At 41.1% G+C, this 19,423-nt stretch overlaps 1 protein-coding gene across 8 annotated transcripts in view; it reads right to left on the bottom strand.

Moving 5' to 3' along the window:
- Positions 1-19,423, bottom strand: part of CPQ (carboxypeptidase Q) — a 334,290-nt gene that overhangs the window by 30,551 nt on the left and 284,316 nt on the right. For 2 of the 8 annotated variants that reach the window (XR_010598021.1, XR_508784.4), the window contains exons 8-10: positions 18,798-18,954; positions 8,475-8,629; positions 5,837-7,036 (exon numbers count right to left, since the gene is read on the bottom strand). Coding sequence is in view for 6 of the 8 variants with exons in the window: in XM_065582154.1 (XP_065438226.1) it covers positions 14,186-14,192; positions 18,798-18,954 (164 nt within the window). In the remaining 2 variants the exon portion in view is untranslated. Of the gene's footprint in view, positions 1-5,836; positions 7,037-8,474; positions 8,630-13,905; positions 14,193-18,473; positions 18,955-19,423 lie in introns of those variants that run through there. The other 6 variants (XM_065582154.1, XM_024105275.3, XM_065582156.1 and 3 more) reach the window with 3 other exon arrangements.

Raw genomic sequence — 19,423 nt, 5'->3', positions numbered from 1 at the left:
GTCCCATATGAGGAGAGATTAAAGAGGCTAGGACTTTTCAGCTTGGAAAAGAAGAGACTAAGAGGGGATATGATAGAGGTCTATAAAATCATAAGTGGTGTGGAGAAAGTGAATAAGGAAAAGTTATTTACTTGTTCCCATAATATAAGAACTAGGAGCCACCAAATGAAATTAATGGGCAGTAGGTTTAAAACAAATAAAAGGAAGTTCTTCTTCATACAGCGCACAGTTAACCTGTGGAACGCCTTGCCTGAGGAGGTTGTGAAGGCTAGGACTATAACATGGTTTAAAAGAGAACTTTTCATGGCGGTTAAGTCCATTAAGGGCTATTAGCCAGGATGGGTAAGGAATGGTGTCCCTAGCCTCTGTTTGTCAGAGGATGGAGATGGATGGCAGGAGAGAGATCACTTGATCATTGCCTGTTAGGTTCACTCCCTCTGGGGCACCTGGCATTGGCCACTGTTGGCAGACAGGATACAGGACTGGATGGACCTTTGGTCCGACCCAATATGGCCATTCTTATGTTCTTATGTCCATGTCAATATAGGCCTAGGGTTGCCACCCATCTGGGTTTTATCCGGTCAGTCCAGTTTTTGGCTTCTGTGTCCGGGTGCAATTTAGAGTTGCTAGGTGCCCCAGTTTTCAACTGGAAAGTCCAGTCAAAAAGGGAACCTAGCAGCGTCTGGCCAGATGTACTGACCAGACACCAAAATTCCGGTTACCATGGGGTGGGAGGAGGTGCCAGGCCATTAATTCATGCCAGTCCCTGCTCAGCTGGCGCTGCCTCCTACCTGCAGGAAGGCTCCTTGCCAGGCTGCAGCAGCTCCCATCCCAGTCCCGGAGCAGAGGGAGCCCAGCCAGTGGGTGGGGGGGGGGGAGAAGGGAGGTGGAGATGATCCAATATGCAATGGGAGGAGGGGGGAATAGGAGTGACCAATGGGGGTGCGGTCTGGGGGGAAAAGGCAGAGAAGGGGCGTGGCCTCAAGGGAAGATGCGGGGCAGGGGCAGGCCCTGGAGGGTCCGGTTACCAGCAGTTACCAAGGTGGCAACCCTATGTAGGCCAGTGTTTGGAAGTCAAGACTACTGTGCCTTTTAATACCTCTTTTCCATGTTCAGTGTCTATTCTCACAGAATCCAAAGAGTGTAGATCACTATAATATCCATTAACAAGCTCAATCAGTTCTTGCCCAGAATATCTTTGCTATAACCAGAAATGCAGCTTGCTCACTGCTGCCTTAGAACTATATAGTACTTTCCTTGTACTTTGCTATAAACATCATGAACTGTCATACAGTAAAACTAAGAAGGTTTCACTGTACTTGGCAACTCTCCTGAGTCTTCTGATTGAAGAGGTCTTCTTAGCACAGTGTGTTTGAGGAGTTTTCCTTTGTGCAGGATGGGGTGTTATTTAGGTGGCAGGGAAGAGTTTAAAAACTTAGTTTGTTGTGTTGTTGTAGCTGTGCTGGTCCCAGGATATTAGAACAGAAATTGGTCCAATAAAAAAATATTACCTCACCTACCTTGTCTCTTTAAAAACTTTGCTGTTTCAAAACAACAATGCAAGTATTTTACTGGGTTTAGGCTTTTTTTTTTAACTTGTTTCACAAAATCTAAATTATGGGCCAATCTTGAATGATGGTGTCCAATTGCCAAACCTCCCTGGATGTGAAGTCAGTCATGGGACAGTGATTCCGTAGTGCCAAAAGAGAAATGTTGGTGAGGGAAATTATTCAGATTAGGAGGGGCCAACCTCAGTACTGTCTATATTTTTAATACCGCCCAGTTTTAACAGATGATCTATTATGACAGCGATGACACCGTTTATCTCACAACTAACGGAAGGGCCAATTGCTGTCACTATGCCCCCATGGGGAGTGAAAACGACACCTCTCCAACTGAAAAAACAAATCCCTTGGCAGGCAGCCAGTAAGTTCATATTTGCAATTGGGAGTTAGAGCAGGTCGCTCTTCATGCAGCAAATACTGTCTAGATATTCTCCCTGAGCTCTGCAGAGATTTTCCATTTCGTATGTTGCATAGACAGTTGTAAGTGCAGACTCTTGGAACCACACAAAGCTGCCAGCTCTTCTCCAGTCCTAACTAATTACACTTTACCAACTCATTTAATGCATCATTTGGGTACCTTTGAAATGCAGGGCATCTGGACCACACATTTGTTTGGATGTTCAGATTACAATTCATTTTTGGACAGGGTTTAGATGAATAGGGTGGGAAAAGAATCCTTGAAAAAATTCTCCTGCCCCTCTCATGTCATGTGATCCCTCTCCAATGACTCTATGCTCAGCACTGCCAGAAACGGTTTGTTTGCTATTTGTGAATAATACAGTTGTCTCAGTGGCTACGTCTACGCTGCACATGACGATCTGAGGCACGTAGGGTGTGTGTAGCTATATGCCACAGTGAAAAGCAGGTTGCATCCACATTGCAGTGTATAGCTAGATGCATCAATGAAAGGCACCAGCAGTGGGAAGGCAACACTATGCTACACTGCTAAAAATAGTAGTATAGAAAGGGGAGCCATTTAGAGTCCATACCCACAGGGTTCAGGCATGTCGTTACTATATTCACCTCAATAGTGCCTCACCGTCTATGCTGTTATTTATATCTGTGCTGGGGGGCATGTAGTATATCTACTCTACACATCGCCATAAGGAATGTGCAGTGCAGACATACCCAGTATTATCAGACAATGTTCCTAGATAAAACACATACTCTTCTTTTCTGTAAATGTCCAGACAGTTCCATAGGCTAGAAGGCACTTTGTCTAATAAGGGCTTGTCTACACAAGAAAGTTACACTGGTTTAATTTAAATTGGCTTTACAATGATTAGTTAAACTAAGTCACGTGTAGATATATTTCAGTTTAAAAGTGGCTTATTTCAGTTTAGTTAAAGGTGGTAAAGAATCTGGTTTAGCTAAATAGATACTCTGATTTCAGGTTCAGTGTCTACACAGGGTTTTGCACACCAGTTTATCAAATCAGTTTAAAACAGTGCTAAACTAGTGCAAGTTTTTGTGGAGACAAGGACTAATAGTTTGGACATCTGAATGTGGCAGCCAATATAGCTATACCAGCTATGCGTATTCAAGATCTAAGTCTTGTTTTAATACACCGCCAACTAGAAATGCAACGTGAAACATTTTCTCAACAAATCCTGCAGTTATACTGAACTTTGAGTTTTATCACAAATTTCAAACTTGTGCCATGTTCATCATAAGCTTTGCTAAGCTTCAGGAGCCTTTAATTGAAACGGGGTCAATTTACAGCTTTGATACAAAATCATGTGGAAAACTCAGGTTTCCCCATAACTTCACCTTGAAAGTAGGTGAAATGCAGCAGTTTTAACTGAGTTTTGCTTTGAAAAGTTTGTGATGCTTCTCTGAATCCAAAACTGCAAGTACAACTTGGAAGGTATGTGCTGTCCCAGTTTATTGGTTGCTCTTTAAATCAAAGCACAGAGACTCACTAATTACCTACATAACGCTGATCCATCAGGACCGCATCTGTATCCACACAGCTCCCAGATTTCTGTCCTGGCTGTTTCTGTTGCGATGATACCAGTTAGGGAAGGATTCTCTGGGGACTAGGGCTTCTTTGTGTTTTCTAAGTCCTAGTCAGCAATGTTAAAGGGATGATCCAAGGCTATTTAAGTTCACACTGAAGGAAATCACAAATCAAGAGAAACCTTTGCACAAATCCCTGCAAAGTGAAAAAAGTGAGTTTTGCCGTTAACTAATGAAAAACATGCTAGCTCAGATCAGAACAAAACATTGACAACTTCAGCAATATGTTAAAGTTAATATTGAGGTCCCAGATAGTGTTACTGGAAAATGAAGACTGAGGGAAGACTCTTGCTCAAAACAGTTGGAGCTACCATGACTTTGCTGGAGGTACTTGAATGGTCTAGCACAACTGTGCTACTTTGGGTGTCACCCACAACTAGCCCTGCCGGTACAACAATGAAAAGCCAGATAGGGCTGATGGCCCATTAGCAAAGACAATAGGCTATGAAAGGGCTTAGTCTTCCTGTGGATGCTCCAGGCAGCCCGATAGTAATGGCTGCCAGAGCCCTGCAGAGATATGGGTCTGGGTCATCTGGTACTGGATCCCCACCCCTTGGAATGCCAGTGTTTTTCCACTGGAAGACAAAGGGTTCCCGCCATCCCCAAAAGCTATATAAGGCCGTGGAGTGACATCATCGAGGTTCTCCTCTGCCTCCCCACCCAAAGAGACACTGAAAAACACCTGGAAGCAAGAACTGAACTCGGGGGAGAAGGGTTGAGCCCAAGCTGGAGGGGTGTCTGGCTTGTGAGTAATAATACCTGAAGTCTCAAGCTGAAGGCCAGTGCAGCTGCCTTTCAAGACTTTCTGTAATCAATATTTAGGGTGAGAAATTATTATTTGTAGCCAATTTCTTTAGAGAATCAAGCTTAGTTAATGAGTTTTATTTTATTTGCTTAGTAATCTGCTTTGTTCTGTTTGCTCTCTCTTTAACCACTTAACATCTGCCTTTTATAGTTAATAAAATTTGTTTTATTTATTATTAAACTCAGTTTATGTAATTTCTAATGGGGGCGGCAAGAAGTCATGCACATCTCTCTTCACATCGAGGAAGAGGGTGAATTTTTATGAGTTTTGGCTGTGCAGATTTTTCTATACAGTGCAAGACAATATACTTTTGGGTTTATCTCCCCAAAGGGATGTGTACGTGAGTGCTGGGGGAGCCCTCTCACACAGAGCTGACTTCAGTCTGTCTGCAGCTGGGTGTGGCCCTACCTGTGGTGTGTGCTGCAAGAGGCCGGAGAACCTAATTCAGCAAAACAGGGAGAGGGAATCCAGGCTGGTGGAGCAGGAGAGTCTCAGTTAAACCCCAGTACATCAGGTGGCATCCAAGACGGGGGGTCCAACCCGTTTGGGGGGATAGGGGGGGGCTCAGAAAGGAAAATGTTGAGACCCCCTGGTCTGTCTGGTAGATTTTTTTAATTTCATGCATTACACAGGAAGACAGTAGTGGGTACTGTCCACTCTTCCTCAGCCAAGCAGTAACAAAATAAAGCTTTCGGCACAGCCAGTTCAAGAAAGCTCAGGCATCTCCCTAGCCTACCTAAACACAGGGAGAGAGGGTTTTGTCTAAGCCATTTGTGCAACACTGTCAGGATGAAATTGTTACTCTGATGGAATGATTTTGAACCTGTTGTGAACGCTCTTGTTTTGTTGATGTAAGAGCATTGTAACTTTTTGCTTTACAGAACATGCAACTGTATCTTTCCCCAGATACAAAGTATCCAGAACACAATAGCTTGAATTCTTGCAAATAGGCCAGCTTTGCAGCATATCACTCCTACTTTATCAACTTCATATTGGTGTCTAGAAAAGTCATGTATTGATTTATAAGTTCTTTTTATTCACTGACATTAAGAAACTTTCAAAGGACTTGCTACATCATGTTTCTCTGATCTCCCTTCTATTTATGTTCCAAATCATCCTTTAAGATGCAAATTGGCTGGCTATTTAATTTGCTCTGAATTTAAAACTCAATGATAATGGGAACTAGAGCTTTCCTGCAGTGACATACTCCTGAGTCAAATTCACTGTTGGAGAAAGTGGGCACAATTCCATTGACAGCAATGGAATTGCTCTTACCTTATTCCAGTGGTGGGTCTGTCCCCTCATCTCTGGAACATATATTCATTCACCCAGGAAAAATTTTACTTCATGATCTTTACTAAAGAATAAACTGGAAAAGAATCTTTGCTGCCAATTTTAATTTTCAATCCTGTTATTTGTCTTATAGAATTGTACATCAAGCTTTGGGTTTTATATAAAGCATAAAGCATTTTATTAAGGGCTAGGATGTTTTTAAAGTTTGGTAGCTCTCTAAAATCTTGTCCAGAAGTAGAAAGGCAGAGGCACACTTTTAGTCCTGTAAGGCATTTCTAGATATATTTTAGTGAGATGCAAATAGTATAGATACAACAACTGCAAAGCACTGTATATATATTCCCTCTGCAGGAGGTTTTTTCATTTCATACATTATTCATGGATTGCTGCAGTGATACCACAAAGTTGGTACACTTTACAAGGGAGAAAAGGGAGCAAAACACTTGTGGGGTTTTCTTTAATTGTGAGAGTTGCTGTACATTGTATAAATAAATCATGATAATTTGGATTCCTAGCAACACGATCCCTTTCCTGAAGGCAAATGAAAGGCCAGATTTTTGGTGCTTGAAACTTCTGGTTAGGCACACTGGGCACCAATTTCACTCTACTGCTAACTTACAAGCTACACAGCAGTGAGTGAGAGCAAGCCCGGCCATGAAGCTTATTACAAAGAAAAACCTCAGTACAAAGAATAAGTAAATTGGCTCTTACTACTTAAGTTTGGCTAACTTGCGCATAGCTACATTAATTGTGGCAATGTTTGAAGCAGTCTCCAAAAGGAAATGTTTGACAAACATAATTCAAGGTGATGATTTGTTTTAAAAATACAATTTTAGTTTCACCTTAAAGTGCAAAGACTAGTTTCCTATAGCCAAGTTCTGATGCGATTCCCCTTCAGCAAAGAGATGCAATTAATGTCATATATCAAGTGAAGAGCCATGGATTGGCACGTGAAAAGGCACATAATTGATATATTTGGTAGTTTGAAATGTAAGTTATCAGGAAATAGTCTTCCTTCAGTCATCGGCACCACAAGAATTTAACATTAACTTTATATCCAGGCAAGTTCTCATTGTTATTAATTGTGCCTAGTAAAAAAAATGAAATAAAAGCAGGATGAGTTTGTAATAAAAATAGGATATAGCGGGGAATCCTGTGATATACGACTAACCCTTAAGTGCTTTGTGAGGGATGAGTCTTCATTATATGTGCTAAAAGTTCAGTAACCACAGAGAACAGAAGTAGAGAGAAGGTACATCCTTGATTTCAATTGCTGTACTGCATGATGGACAAGGGTGGGACCCATTTTTATTTGCATAACTGTCTCCCTGTTCATTGCGGCAGAGCACAGTTCCTGCAGTAATGAGAAGACATGACTATTACCTTTGCATAAAGTCAAAATTGACACTTTATTAAACTTATTGCACATATTTTTATTATACTAACTCTCACCCTTAGGAAAACTTCAAAGTGAACATATTTCCCCTCTTTCTAAACACTGAGATGTTCTAGCTCACTTCACTTAGAGTGTACTGTATAGGGGATTTTGTAAGTAAAACATTTCAACATTTCTCTCTCTCTTTCTCTCTCTCTCTCTTTTTTTGGTGTTTTTTCCCTAAGAGTTGCAGGGAAGAACTGTGGAAAACTCAGCAATTTCAGTTTGCAGAGGTTCAGTGCAGGCCTATTTTTGAACAAATAGGAAATTCTTCACAGTTCCTACATTTTGTCTGGTTTGCAGTTAAATCCGTATCAAACCAACAAGCTGTACACAGTTTTCAGCCCAAACTCTGGCTGGATAGGAAAGGTGGGCCGAGGTGTTGGTATTCAGCTCTCATTCACATTTGGATAGAGTTCAATGTCAAGGCAAGGGTGAATCAGAGCTAGGGCTGAGGTTAAGATGATTCTGAGAACTCACAAGCTACACTCTGAAGATCAGCTGTTACCATCAGGTCATGGCCCAAAGGTGGCAGAAATCTCGGGAGAACCGATGATTTACCAAGGTTTTAGCCACATCCAAACGTAAAAAATAGACCCCTTTCAGTTTTAGATGAATCAAAACCGGAGAGCAGGTATGGGTTTAGGGATTGCCAAGACCACACAGCAAGACAGTGACAGAGCCAGCATTAGAACTCGGGAGTTCTTGGCTTATTGTCCCATGCTCAAACCATTTTAGACCAGATCTATTTGTAAAAAAGAGATTTATCAAAAAACCAAACTTTTATAGCATCTTAGTAAATTTAAAGTAGGTTAGAATGGTGATAATTAATGGCAGCATCCATCTTTTTGCAGAGCCCACGAGAAGAGAGAGTTTGCTATTTTTTTAAAATGTAAGATCAAGTGATCGCTCTATTCACAGTATATATAATATTAAATGCTGTCTTTCCACATTTGTAAATGTTTCTTAAGCAAATCGCCTCTGTAAATCTGGCTGATGCTTATCTGGAGTTGACATCTCATTTGTGTATTTCCCAGACTTTTAGGGCAGTGTCATTTAAAAGAATTCCAAGCCTATTTTCAATTTTAGATCTTTACCTACAGTTATTTTAAACTGTGCTAATACTTTTTTTCCAGAGAGGAAAGAAAAGGGGGTTTGAGTTTGGGTGGGAGAGGGAAGGGAAATCTGTCATTTAATTTGACTGTATAATGCACATTTAAGAGAGACCTTTTAAAAGATTTTAGTTTAACATTAAAAAATTACTCCAGCTGATGCAAAAACCGTAAGCCTCTATTTTAAAGGATCATCTCTCACAGTGTCAATAAAAATTAGTATATGATAAACAATGCTGGTGTACCTGGGTATTTGCAAAGTCCGCAAAGTTTGCTGAACATTGATGTCGTATTTAATCTTACACATCAAACAGATTTAGAAGCATTATAGTGGCATCTCCCAGACTAAAGGCAGTAGACATATATATCATGAATGCCTGCTCTGTCCATTACTGTGCAGCTGTGGAAGAGATGGATAAAATTTTCATAGACATCTAACAGAGAACATGCAGCAAATGTTTACTCGGTTCTTTCACTTTAAAGGTATTGTCAAGAGCTCTATTGACAGCCATTACCATTCCTGCTTGTTTGGATGCAGCTCTGAAATGCAGAGAGCTAGAATAAGAAAATGATTTGACTTTAGTGATTTCACAATGTGGTGACAATGCTATAAATTACAAAACGATTGCAAGTTTAAAAGTTAGACAAGTGCTGTAGTTTTTAATATAATTCAGGCTATCAGAAAAACAAACCAGCAAACCAAAACCAAAACCAGGAAGCTCTTCCTGAAGTGCAAGAAGAGTCAGTCTACAAATTTACAAACACAGGGTGAACTTCACCCTGGAGTGGTGGCCCTGTGCAAGGCCCATCCCGCTGTTTAAGCCCTTTGGTGGTGTGCGGGAACAGCTGTGCAAGGGGATCTCTGTACCTCCAGAACTCAGTACAGTCTCCAAGGAAATCCTACACTGGTTGCAACAGGAGGAGTTGGAGGTGGATGAAAGGACTGGACTCTGGCTGGGGATCTATGGGTGTTGCTACCTCGGGAAGAGAGGTGGCTTGCAATGAACATCCCTGGAACTAGGCAAGAGGAGGCCCACAGTCATTCCCTCATCCTGGATGACCTCAGGGACTGAGTTAGGAAGTGCTAGTTCATCTTTTGTTTGTAACTGAAAGCAGTGGTGCAGAGCGTAATTGCAAGGTGTATTTCTGGCGCCCTAGTGAAGCTTTCTTTGGCAGTCATCAGACTGAGCATTTATGGAAACCAACTGAGAGCTATTGCCTGGAGGGCCTTGGTGCTTGGTGTGGTATCATGCTGGGTGTCCCGTAGACGTCTAGAGTGCTGGTATGCCACAGCACTCACAGCGACTTCCTGCCATGGAGTCGATTACAATACAAACCCCCATTGTTAGAGTCCTGATCAATTAAACACTACTGAAAGTTTGAACATGAATTTCTTCACCTTGCACTCTGGCTTCAAGGGGCAACATTAGGCCTGCTGTTATGGTACCAGAAAGGTGAGGTAGGGGGTCACTCAATTTAAAGGATCAACAGACTAGATTTCTTTTTCAATCAAGATGTTTAGCCATTTAGCTGACATTGTTTTTATAGTCAGAATTTTTAAGATCTTTCCATCTTGTGCTTATGGTCCTTGTATATGGTTTACTGTACTACTATACTTACTAGAATTTTATTTACTATCTTATATTTGTAATACCTATGAAAGCTGTACCTAAAACTGAACAGAACAAGGAAATGTTCCAAACTAACATATCAAACACCAAGAACAAAGGTTAACTGGCACAATTCAAAGAGATATAATATGGTGTAAAGTGCTTTCATCCTTTTCTGAAGAGCTAAACAGCTGACATATTTAGATAATCCCATTTTGCCCATCTTCTGTATTTTCAACAAACTCATTATATTTACAAACATCTCTCCAGTTTGGGGAAGGCAAATCAGCAAAGGTAGTTTCAATTCCCAACAGAGCCATAAGACTTGTTTGTCCAACTTAAGAAGAAGGCATGTAAGAATTCACAATACTACTGTACTGTTGCTTCTTGGTATTTATGAATTGATAGACTATAGGTTCAGTCTATATTTGGATGGATTAAGATAAAGGATTCTGCGTGCAGAATTACTGTTGAAAAGATGCATGTGTTTTCTGCTAGGTATTTATACTCTTTTGCACATCTACAAAGAGTCATTTTGTGGGTAAAGCAGTCGATTCATAGTTTTCACTCAAAAGCTATGCAGCAGTACATGCCAGTTAAACATCTCATGATTGAAAAGTCTCATGACTCTCACTTTACCAATTCTCTTTATTAACACTGAGCCTTTCTGGTGAGTTAACACTTTGTGAAATGCACAGGAAAAACAGCAAGCCTGATTTATACAAAAATGCAATCATTTCATTACTCACTTTTGAACCATCATTAGTTTTCTTTCTCTGTTATATAGAAATCACTGTACCCATGTGACTGACTGGCAGAAATTCAAAACAACACTGAACATGATTGAGTCTGAGCTTAAAAGCACTAGGAAAGTTGATGTTAAGTATGGGCAATAAGATAGGAATTTTCTACAGCCCAATCACTGATCTGAAGATCCAGGTAATGGCAGAGGTACAGATGATCTTGTGTGTGTAGTAGATCAGGCACTGAATTTTCAAAAGGTCAAATGCAAAATATTCCAGAGAATATAAAAAGCGCCACAAAGAGTCTCAGTGAAATCCCAGACTCAAAGGTATTTCAAAAGAATCAGAGGCACATACAAGTCCCCAAATTATCCAGATGCTTCTTGCAAAATAACAGTAATCCCAGTTCTTTCTAAAATAGGAAGAACATCATTGCCCTTTACAACTCTAGAGTTGCTTTTGCAATTTTTTCTTCTAAAACATGAGTTTTGATACAAAGTAAGAAATGAGGATGTAAACTTCAGGACCCACAGGCTTTTCTGTATTTTTACAAAGGAGCAGAGAAAACAGTTTGTTTTTTTTAAAAAAAAGCTTATATGAAGGCGCTACTAAAAGTAACTAATTCAGAAAGTCAGATGCAGGGTGGTGGTGCAAAAGGCTTTTCTGATTTGTATCTCATGATTTTGCAACCCAAAGAAATTTCACACATGCAAACTCAAAATGCCACTGTTGCATGAAATTACCCAATTGTAGATTTGGAAAAAAATGCCATCAGAGAAGGAGGTGGAGGTGGTAGTTCAATATACAGAATTGCAGGGCCGCAGAGAACTACAGTTTGTGGTCCGTGAGTTCAGGTGCTTCACCGCCTTATCTGGAGAAGTGAAGGTAGAGGAGTGCTGGCATGCCCATTCCATGGCCATGCCAGCACTACTGAGGCTGGGGTGGGTTGGGAAAAAAGAAAGTCAGCCCTCACTAGATGGCACAAATTATCTACATTCAGCCCTCATAGGCGTTGGGGTTCAGGATGCCAACATGTGCCACACCACCCGTGCAGGGTGCATGATGGCCTCATTGAGGGGCAGAGCAATGTGCATTTGTCCCCGAGGCTGGAGGATGTCCAGCAGCTGGTGAGGATGGTCTTGGACCTCCTCTGGGGGAGGCACAAGTCGAGGGCCACCCTCTGCAGCAACTCCTGGGATTGGTGGTGATTGTCAGGAGGTGAGAGGGTAGCGGGAATTAGGGCCTCGTCTAGAGAGGAGGAAGCCACCATCAGGACCTGTGGAATGGCAGTACCAGGTTGTGTTCTGGGTCCTCTTCTGGGTCTGAGCCGATTGGTTCTGGCAGAGAGACCCAGGTGGAATGGTGCAAGACCATCAACAGTGGGTACAGCTGGTGGTAAGGGTCCCATGTGGGCCATTGCTGCCAGGAGGTTGGGTCCTTAGGGTACTGCAGGCCCCAAGAATATGGGTACCACCCCTGTGGGACTGGAGTGTAGTCTGTCTGGTGTGGCAGATGTGCTTGGGAGTCTGAACTATGTCGGGAGACTAGCAAGAAGGATGGCTCTTCTGCCGAGAAGCTCTCTGAGTCCAAAGAAACCTCCAGTAGTGGTGGAGCTGTGGATGCAGGCGGTGCTGTGACCGGCAGAGGTGGGTCCCAGCTGAGGAGGATCGGTGCATTTGCTAGTGTAGGAGGCTAGGGAACTGAGAGAAGTGGTGAGGGCGGGTACAGTAAGTTGAAGTGTGTCACCAGGAACAACAGTTCCACCTGTTCCAGCATCCAGAGCACGTCCCGCTGGCCACTGAACCGAGGGGGTGCACAGAGCAGAGCCTAATGTGTCCTGCTGGGGCAGAGGGGCACATCCCAGTGGGCTGTCTCATCACTCAATCAGCGCAGGGACCATCAGTGCCGGCATCTGTCTTTTCCGCTTGGCCTTACCCCCTGCCTTAGGGAGTGGTGCGGTGAGGTCTGCACGCGACATCTCACCCAAACGGGTATGGCTCAGAGAGGAAATGCCGTGAATCAAAGTAGTCTGCAACAGGGAGCTGCTGCAGTGTCCATTGGAGTGCTTGAAGCTCTCCTTTGCCTTATTGGTGGTGCCATTGGATCTGGGTGGGAGATGGTGGGTGGCGAGGTGCACCTCTCCCAGGCAGTAGAGACAACGAGCATGTTCATTGCTCACAGAGAACAAGCGAGGGCACAAGACACAATTTTTAAACCCCAGAATGTGGGGCATAGAAACACCCGACTAGGTCCCGTGTGGGGTGAGCTAAATTAACTACGCTAGTTACAGAACGAAGAAAGAAAGAAACGGAACGAAATAACTATATACCAACAGACTATCATTCTCGTGCATGCAAAGAGAAGATTCCGACTACGACCGTGCGGTAAGATGGAATTTAGGGCGCACCACCCCGCACGGCCTCTTATAACCTCGCATGCAGCATGAGGCAAGGTAAGACGCGTGTGCGCGTCAATTGACACTGCTGCTAAAATGTCTGGCGTGCATACACACCCCCATGTTTGGAATACGTAAAGGGACCATCACTCAAAGAAGAACATTACTTTTGGATTTTTTGGTTTGAAATGACTATTTCAAAATTGCCTTCAATTAAAAAAATATGTTAACAAGTACTTTAAATTGAAACAAAATGTTTCAGTTTGGGTCCAGCAAAATGGGTTGTTTGACCTGACAATTTTTTTTTTAAACTTTTCATCTCTGAAATTTTCATAAAAATTAATTTTTGGGTCTATCCCACATGGGTTTTTTCCCCTTTCTGAATCGCCAGCCAACCGAAAAGTCAGTTATTCACACAGCTCTAGTCGTGACGTCTGTTTCCATTAGTGCCACTGGTTGAACTTAACACTATTATGAATTTATATTGCACTTTACAAAGTGATTCACTAAGCCTCAAAACACAACTGTGAGCTAGATAAGTATAATTATCACTTTTTTACACAAAAAAACTAAGGATCACATCAGGTGACTTGCCCAATCTCACACAGAATCAGTGATAAGATCCAGGATTTGAAACCAAGTCTCCTGATTCTCAGCCTTATCTCTACCTAACCAACTCACAGCAATACTGCCTAGCAGGCAAAAATAGCCTCTAATTTTGTGCTCCCAACTTTAGTCAGTGTGGGCATACTTACATTTATTACATGTTTGTGCAGTGCTCTGTACACCTGATCAAGTCCTTTAGTCAGTACCATAAGATAAATGTTAAATAATTATAATAATAAATCTAAGACCCAGTATTGGTCAAACACTATTTAATTGAAATTTCTCTGGACTTCTGGAGTAATGCGAGTTGAAGACTGGGACATATATGTGGAAAGTATTTTATTTTTGTCTACAGTACAGGGATGCTAAACCAGCCAAGATAAAAAGCATTTCACAAAAATGGCATGAAGACACAATTGGCCGGTTCACTTTGTGCACAAAACTTTCTTTCCAGCTCTACCATCAGCTCTGACATCACTTCATTTTTCATAGAAATGCTTCCAATTCTAGCCTGGAGAGGTGAAAAAAATTCAAGTGCCTTCTGCTTCAGGAAAGTCTTGAATTTTCCCAATTCAGCCAAGAGAGTTGAGCTGTACGCACCATTAATTTCTATGCAGAAAACAACGTTCACTTCAACCAGCAATTAGTAGCAACATTTCTATCTTGTGTAGTGATGAGATTTTTATGCTAATCATTAAATAGCAGTAAATTAATCATTTGGGCACATTTAGATGGGATGTATATTTCATGAGACAGATAAAGATATCGAGATCACTTTGATATTTACTCATGGTAAATGTCAGTGTCTCAGATCATTATGAGGGAAGCATACTAAATACATATGCAGCCAGAAATGTCTGTAGTGTAAATGCATAAGAATCACAGCTTCACCTCTAGTACTAGGAAATTACTGTCCTTCTCATCTCTGTTTAATTATTGTAAGGGAGGTAAAAACCCAAGGGATCATACACTTAAATCATTCAAAGAGACAGTATAAACTTCAAATACCACCATCACATTAAGGACAAAATCAGTAACGTGATTTCTCAGCCTATAACTCTCTCTTTTTATAAACGGAAAGATTACCCACTTTGCATCAGGCATTCATCTCAATTTGCGGATAGTCTAGTCAGCCAAATGAATGATGGATCTGAATTTACCTCCCCGCCCACCCCAAAGAAATGTCTGGAAGCTCTGACTCCTAACAGAAAGGAAGCCTGCCTGCATCTGTCCCCTTCTCTCAGTTGATAAAAGAGGTTTGTAACATCTCAAGTAAAATGTTGATTTAAATTTTCTGACACTGTTCCACATATTTTTATTACATTTAAATACCTTCACTCTTTCTTGGATTCAAAATAGGAAAGGGCATCCCAGTGCAATTTTGGAGGTATTCTTGTTGACCTGAAGGAAACTTATGTCTGGTGCATTTATTTTATCATGTCATTATAATATTTACAAGAAGCCCTGACTTCCTATGTGTTGCCTGTACATGAAAAGAATTTTTTTTTTACCACCTCTTAATTTTTTGTCTCTGAAGAAAGCATGACAGGTGGTCCTCACTCAGAGATCAAAGGCAGTGTACAAGTTGAAATCAAGGTTGATCCCCCAGTCCTGTTACGGATATCTCTGAATCACCTGGCTAGGTGATTGCAAATGCTTCCAAATAGAGAATTGAACAATCTATGTATAAATTTAATAGCTAACACCTAAAACATCATCACTACTAAAGAACACAACTCCTACTTTGAGCAGGAATAAAGGCAAAATATTGAAGGGGAGCTACAAAGACCCAATGGAAAGAAAAATCTATACATAAATCATTTCATTATTTATTTACCACTGCCTGTAGGACCTTTGAAATAGAGGCATTTGAAGATGCAGGTTTAGCAGTTCTATAGTGTCTACTGGAAAACATGGAAGTTTGTCAAAATAGCTGGCATGCAAATCTCCTCTGAAGAATATCCATTCCTCTCAGTCCATGAGACTGGTGGAAAGAGTGATATTATCTTCAGAAGAAGTAATTTCCTTAGTTTTACAGGCTCTTCCATGCAAGCTGTGATCTAACATGCAATCATAAATATAGAAGTTTTGCTCTCTCTGCATCTCAGATGGTATTTCACAAAGACTATGGTGAATTTTCTCATTGGTCTAGTTGTGTTCAGGTAAATTTGGACTGACCTTTTAACATCTAAGCTGTACTACAGATTCTCTTTTGGATGGATTAATGAAGAAGGTGGGAAGAATAATCTCTGTAAAATTTGGAATTGCACTTTGGTATGTACCTTGGAGCTATGTACAGAACAGCTTTGTCTGGAGGCCTAATACAATATGGCATTCTATGGAGTGCTCCCAACTCAGAAACTGCCAGTTGACATAATGGCAGCTAACGAACGTGCTTTGATTGAAAAGAATACCTCATCAATGGCTCAAATGGGGCAGAGGTTAAGGCTTGTAACACCAAGTTTACCCTTCCTGTTGGAAACCTATGGATCTTTGAGGAACAAAGTCACTTTGACAGACTTTGATAGACAAAGATGTGGTGCCAAAGTTCATGTAAGGTCTAAAAAACAGGACAAAGATTTGAATTTAGATACTGATGACAGCAAAAATCTCCCATTAGTGAGGACCACCAGTCATGCACTCATCAAAGAAACATTCCTGCTACTTTTACACTACATTGCTCTTGAAAGCTGTAGAAATTTTGTGGTAAGTTTATGTCAACCATTTCTTTTAAAAAAAGAAGAGAGAATATCTATATACAGTGTCCGTGTAGGATTAGTGAAACGCGTATATTAGTTAAAAATCAAAATAGGAACACAATCAGGGCTCTATTGCGGTAAATCTCAATAGCTGGAAGGAAATGGAGGTCTCAGATAATTATCATTTGGACAGCAGAATCTTCCCCAATAGCTCAACAGTTCAAATCCATCACAGGCCAATAGCAACTGGAAGTTATTGCAGATTATTGTATTAGCAGGAGTGTTGTAAGCAAGATATGAGAAGTAATTCTTATGCTGTACTCCGCGCTGATTAGGCCTCAACTGGAATATTGTGTCCAGTTTGGGCGCTACATTTCGGGAAGTATGTGGACAAATTGGAGAGAATCCAGAGAAGAGTGACAAAAATGATTAAAGGTCTAGAAAACATGACCTATGAGGGAAGATTGAAAAAATTGGGTTTGTTTAGTCTGGAAAAGAGAAGTCTGAGGGGGACATGATTACAGTTTTCAAGTATATAAAAGGTTGTTACAAGGAGGAGGGAGAAAAATTGTTTTTCTTAACCTTTGAGGATAGGACAAGAATCAACGGGCTTAAATTGCAGCAAGGGAGATTTAGGTTGGACAGTAGGAAAAACTTCCTAACTGTCAGGGTAGTTAAGCACTGGAATAAATTGCCTAGGGAGGTTGGAATCTCCATGATTGGAGATTTTTAAGAGCGGGTTAGACAAACACCCCTGTCAGGGATGGTCTAGATAATACTTAGTCCTGCCATGAGTGCAGGGGACTGGACTAGATGGCTTCTCGAGGTCCCTTTCAGTCCTATGATTAGTGGCAAGTTTAGTACCTGATGTGACATTTATTTTGCTTTCTTTAGACATTTTCCCAGGTCTGTATATCAATAAACTCAGTAGGCATGCTGCAAAATTTAGAAGTTTAACAATAATTAATATATGCCAAAAGAACATGAGAGGAAAACATGCCCTAGAATCTCTCCCAATTCTATCATCTCCTCTTCTAAAAAAAAAAAACCCCATGCCACAACAGAGTGATTCTGGAAGGCCACCCGGGCTGGGCAAGAGAAAACCAATAGTGGATGAGGGAAGTCAATCCCCAAATTCACTTCTCATTCTCACTGCCAATGTCCAGCTACTAGCCCTCTCCTGTTTAGAATCCAACCGCCATGATATTGCATGGGAACAGAGACCGCTCAAGGACTAGAAATGTTTAGAGCTGTGCCAATTCAAAGGGGCAGCACTCTGTCTGGTATCGGGGCGGCACGTCCGGGGCTTCGGCAGGAATTCGGCGGCGGGCCCCTCATTCCCTCTCTTCCTCTTTGAGCTGCCACCGAATTGCCACCAAAGAGGAAGAGAGGGAGGACCATCCACCGAATTGCCGCCAAAGAAGCGGCATGATTGAGCTGCTGCCGAAGTGCCGCAGCTCGTCTTTTTTTTTTTTTTTTTTTTTCCGCTTGGGGCGGCAGAAAAGCTTGAGCCGTCCCTGACCCAGATATCAGTTGGCAGGCAGTGAAGATCACAGAACACAACTGTACTGTCTCCTCTGCATGAAACACTGTGTGTGGTGGGAGAGTGTAGCCATATAAACATGCACTGCAGATACGTATAGTGAAACCTGCATTAGAAAGAACAGGATACAGCCTTCTTTCAAAAAAAAAAAAAAATGACTGAAAGCACTCATGGCAACTGCTGTTACTTGGACATTCAGAGGCATGTTGTGAAGCTTAATACCAAATGGCCAGCAAGCTCCCTCCTGCCAGGGGTACTGACAGAATTCCCACTATTCCTTCTCTTTCCCTTCCATGATGTAAGACTTGGCTTTTCCTAGATGAAGTGTGAATTGAACAACATTATCCCTCACCACGTGTAAGATTTCATTACGCACTGTGTTTGAAGTCTCAGTAAGGGCGACCAGCATGATTTGAATGGATTTGGAAATTTTTAAAGCTATACTATTTTAGCCATTGCACCTTTAAGACATTAAGCAAATTGTAACATCCAGGGTTAGCCTGGCCTATAACCCCAACACAATGTGAACATTGTATTAGTTTAAAAAGCTATGGAAGCATGAGATCACTTTTAGTGCTAATGTGTTATATTAATATCTAAACTAAAAAAATCCTTCACACATTATATGTAAACACAGTAAAACTACTATTCTGATGCAACAGATTTATTCAGTGTATTTTCCTGCTATACAGGATTACTTATTTATAGACAGCTATTCTGCCATAATTTTAGGAGACAGACATTAGACATTGATTAGAGGGTAAAAATACTTAATAGAAGAAACATGAAATAAAATCACAAATGGAAGGCATTAAATCAGTAAACAGGACCATGTAAAAGGAATGCTTTGAGGTCAGAGAACAAAAACAAAAATCAGCAAAAACCAGGATGGAAAAGGAATTTCCCACAGCTGTGGACCACATGCATTAGTGGACTGAAGAATATAAGTCTTCTTTCTTGCTTTTTTATTACCTTGGCAACATCTCTTCCATGTCAGCAATTACATAGGAGACGACAGTCCAAACAGCAGCACAGAGATTCATCTGGTTTGGATCCTGAACTGTCATTGTGTCCCCTTGAGTATGATGAAACCAGAAGTATTTACTGATGTCATCACGCAAGCTGGCACCTAGAGAGAAAAATGGGCAATTCCTTATGATGTAAATACATATATTTTAAGATGAACATAAACATGAATTTATTCTTGTGCTGGTCTTCATTAAATCCATATGCAACAGAGTAAGTTTCCATATGATAATTTCACTGAGCCATAGAACATGGGATTTTTCAGCATTTTAGCATAAACAAATTTTACATAATGTTAGCAGCCTTGTTATGAGTACATGAGACAGCAAACATGTAAATTAATATAGAAGGGAAAGGCAGTATTTCCCTTAATATTTTTGTTGCACCAGCAGTAATATAAATGCATTTCTATATACGAAGCACAGGAATCCAACTTAAGGAAATCCATATAATAATTCCAAGTGTGGTGGTTTTTTAATTTTTTGTTTTTAATGTTGGTGAATTTGAAATAGACTGCTTCTTTTCTTGTGATGCTTACCATCATGTATTTATTAGTAAGGCTGCGAGTCTGC

The sequence above is a fragment of the Chrysemys picta genome, chromosome 2 (assembly GCF_011386835.1).
Source record: "Chrysemys picta bellii isolate R12L10 chromosome 2, ASM1138683v2, whole genome shotgun sequence".
In the NCBI taxonomy this organism is placed as follows: Eukaryota; Metazoa; Chordata; order Testudines; family Emydidae; genus Chrysemys; species Chrysemys picta.
Note: the sequence above shows the minus strand (reverse complement) of the source record. Positions and strands in the feature narration are given on the sequence as shown.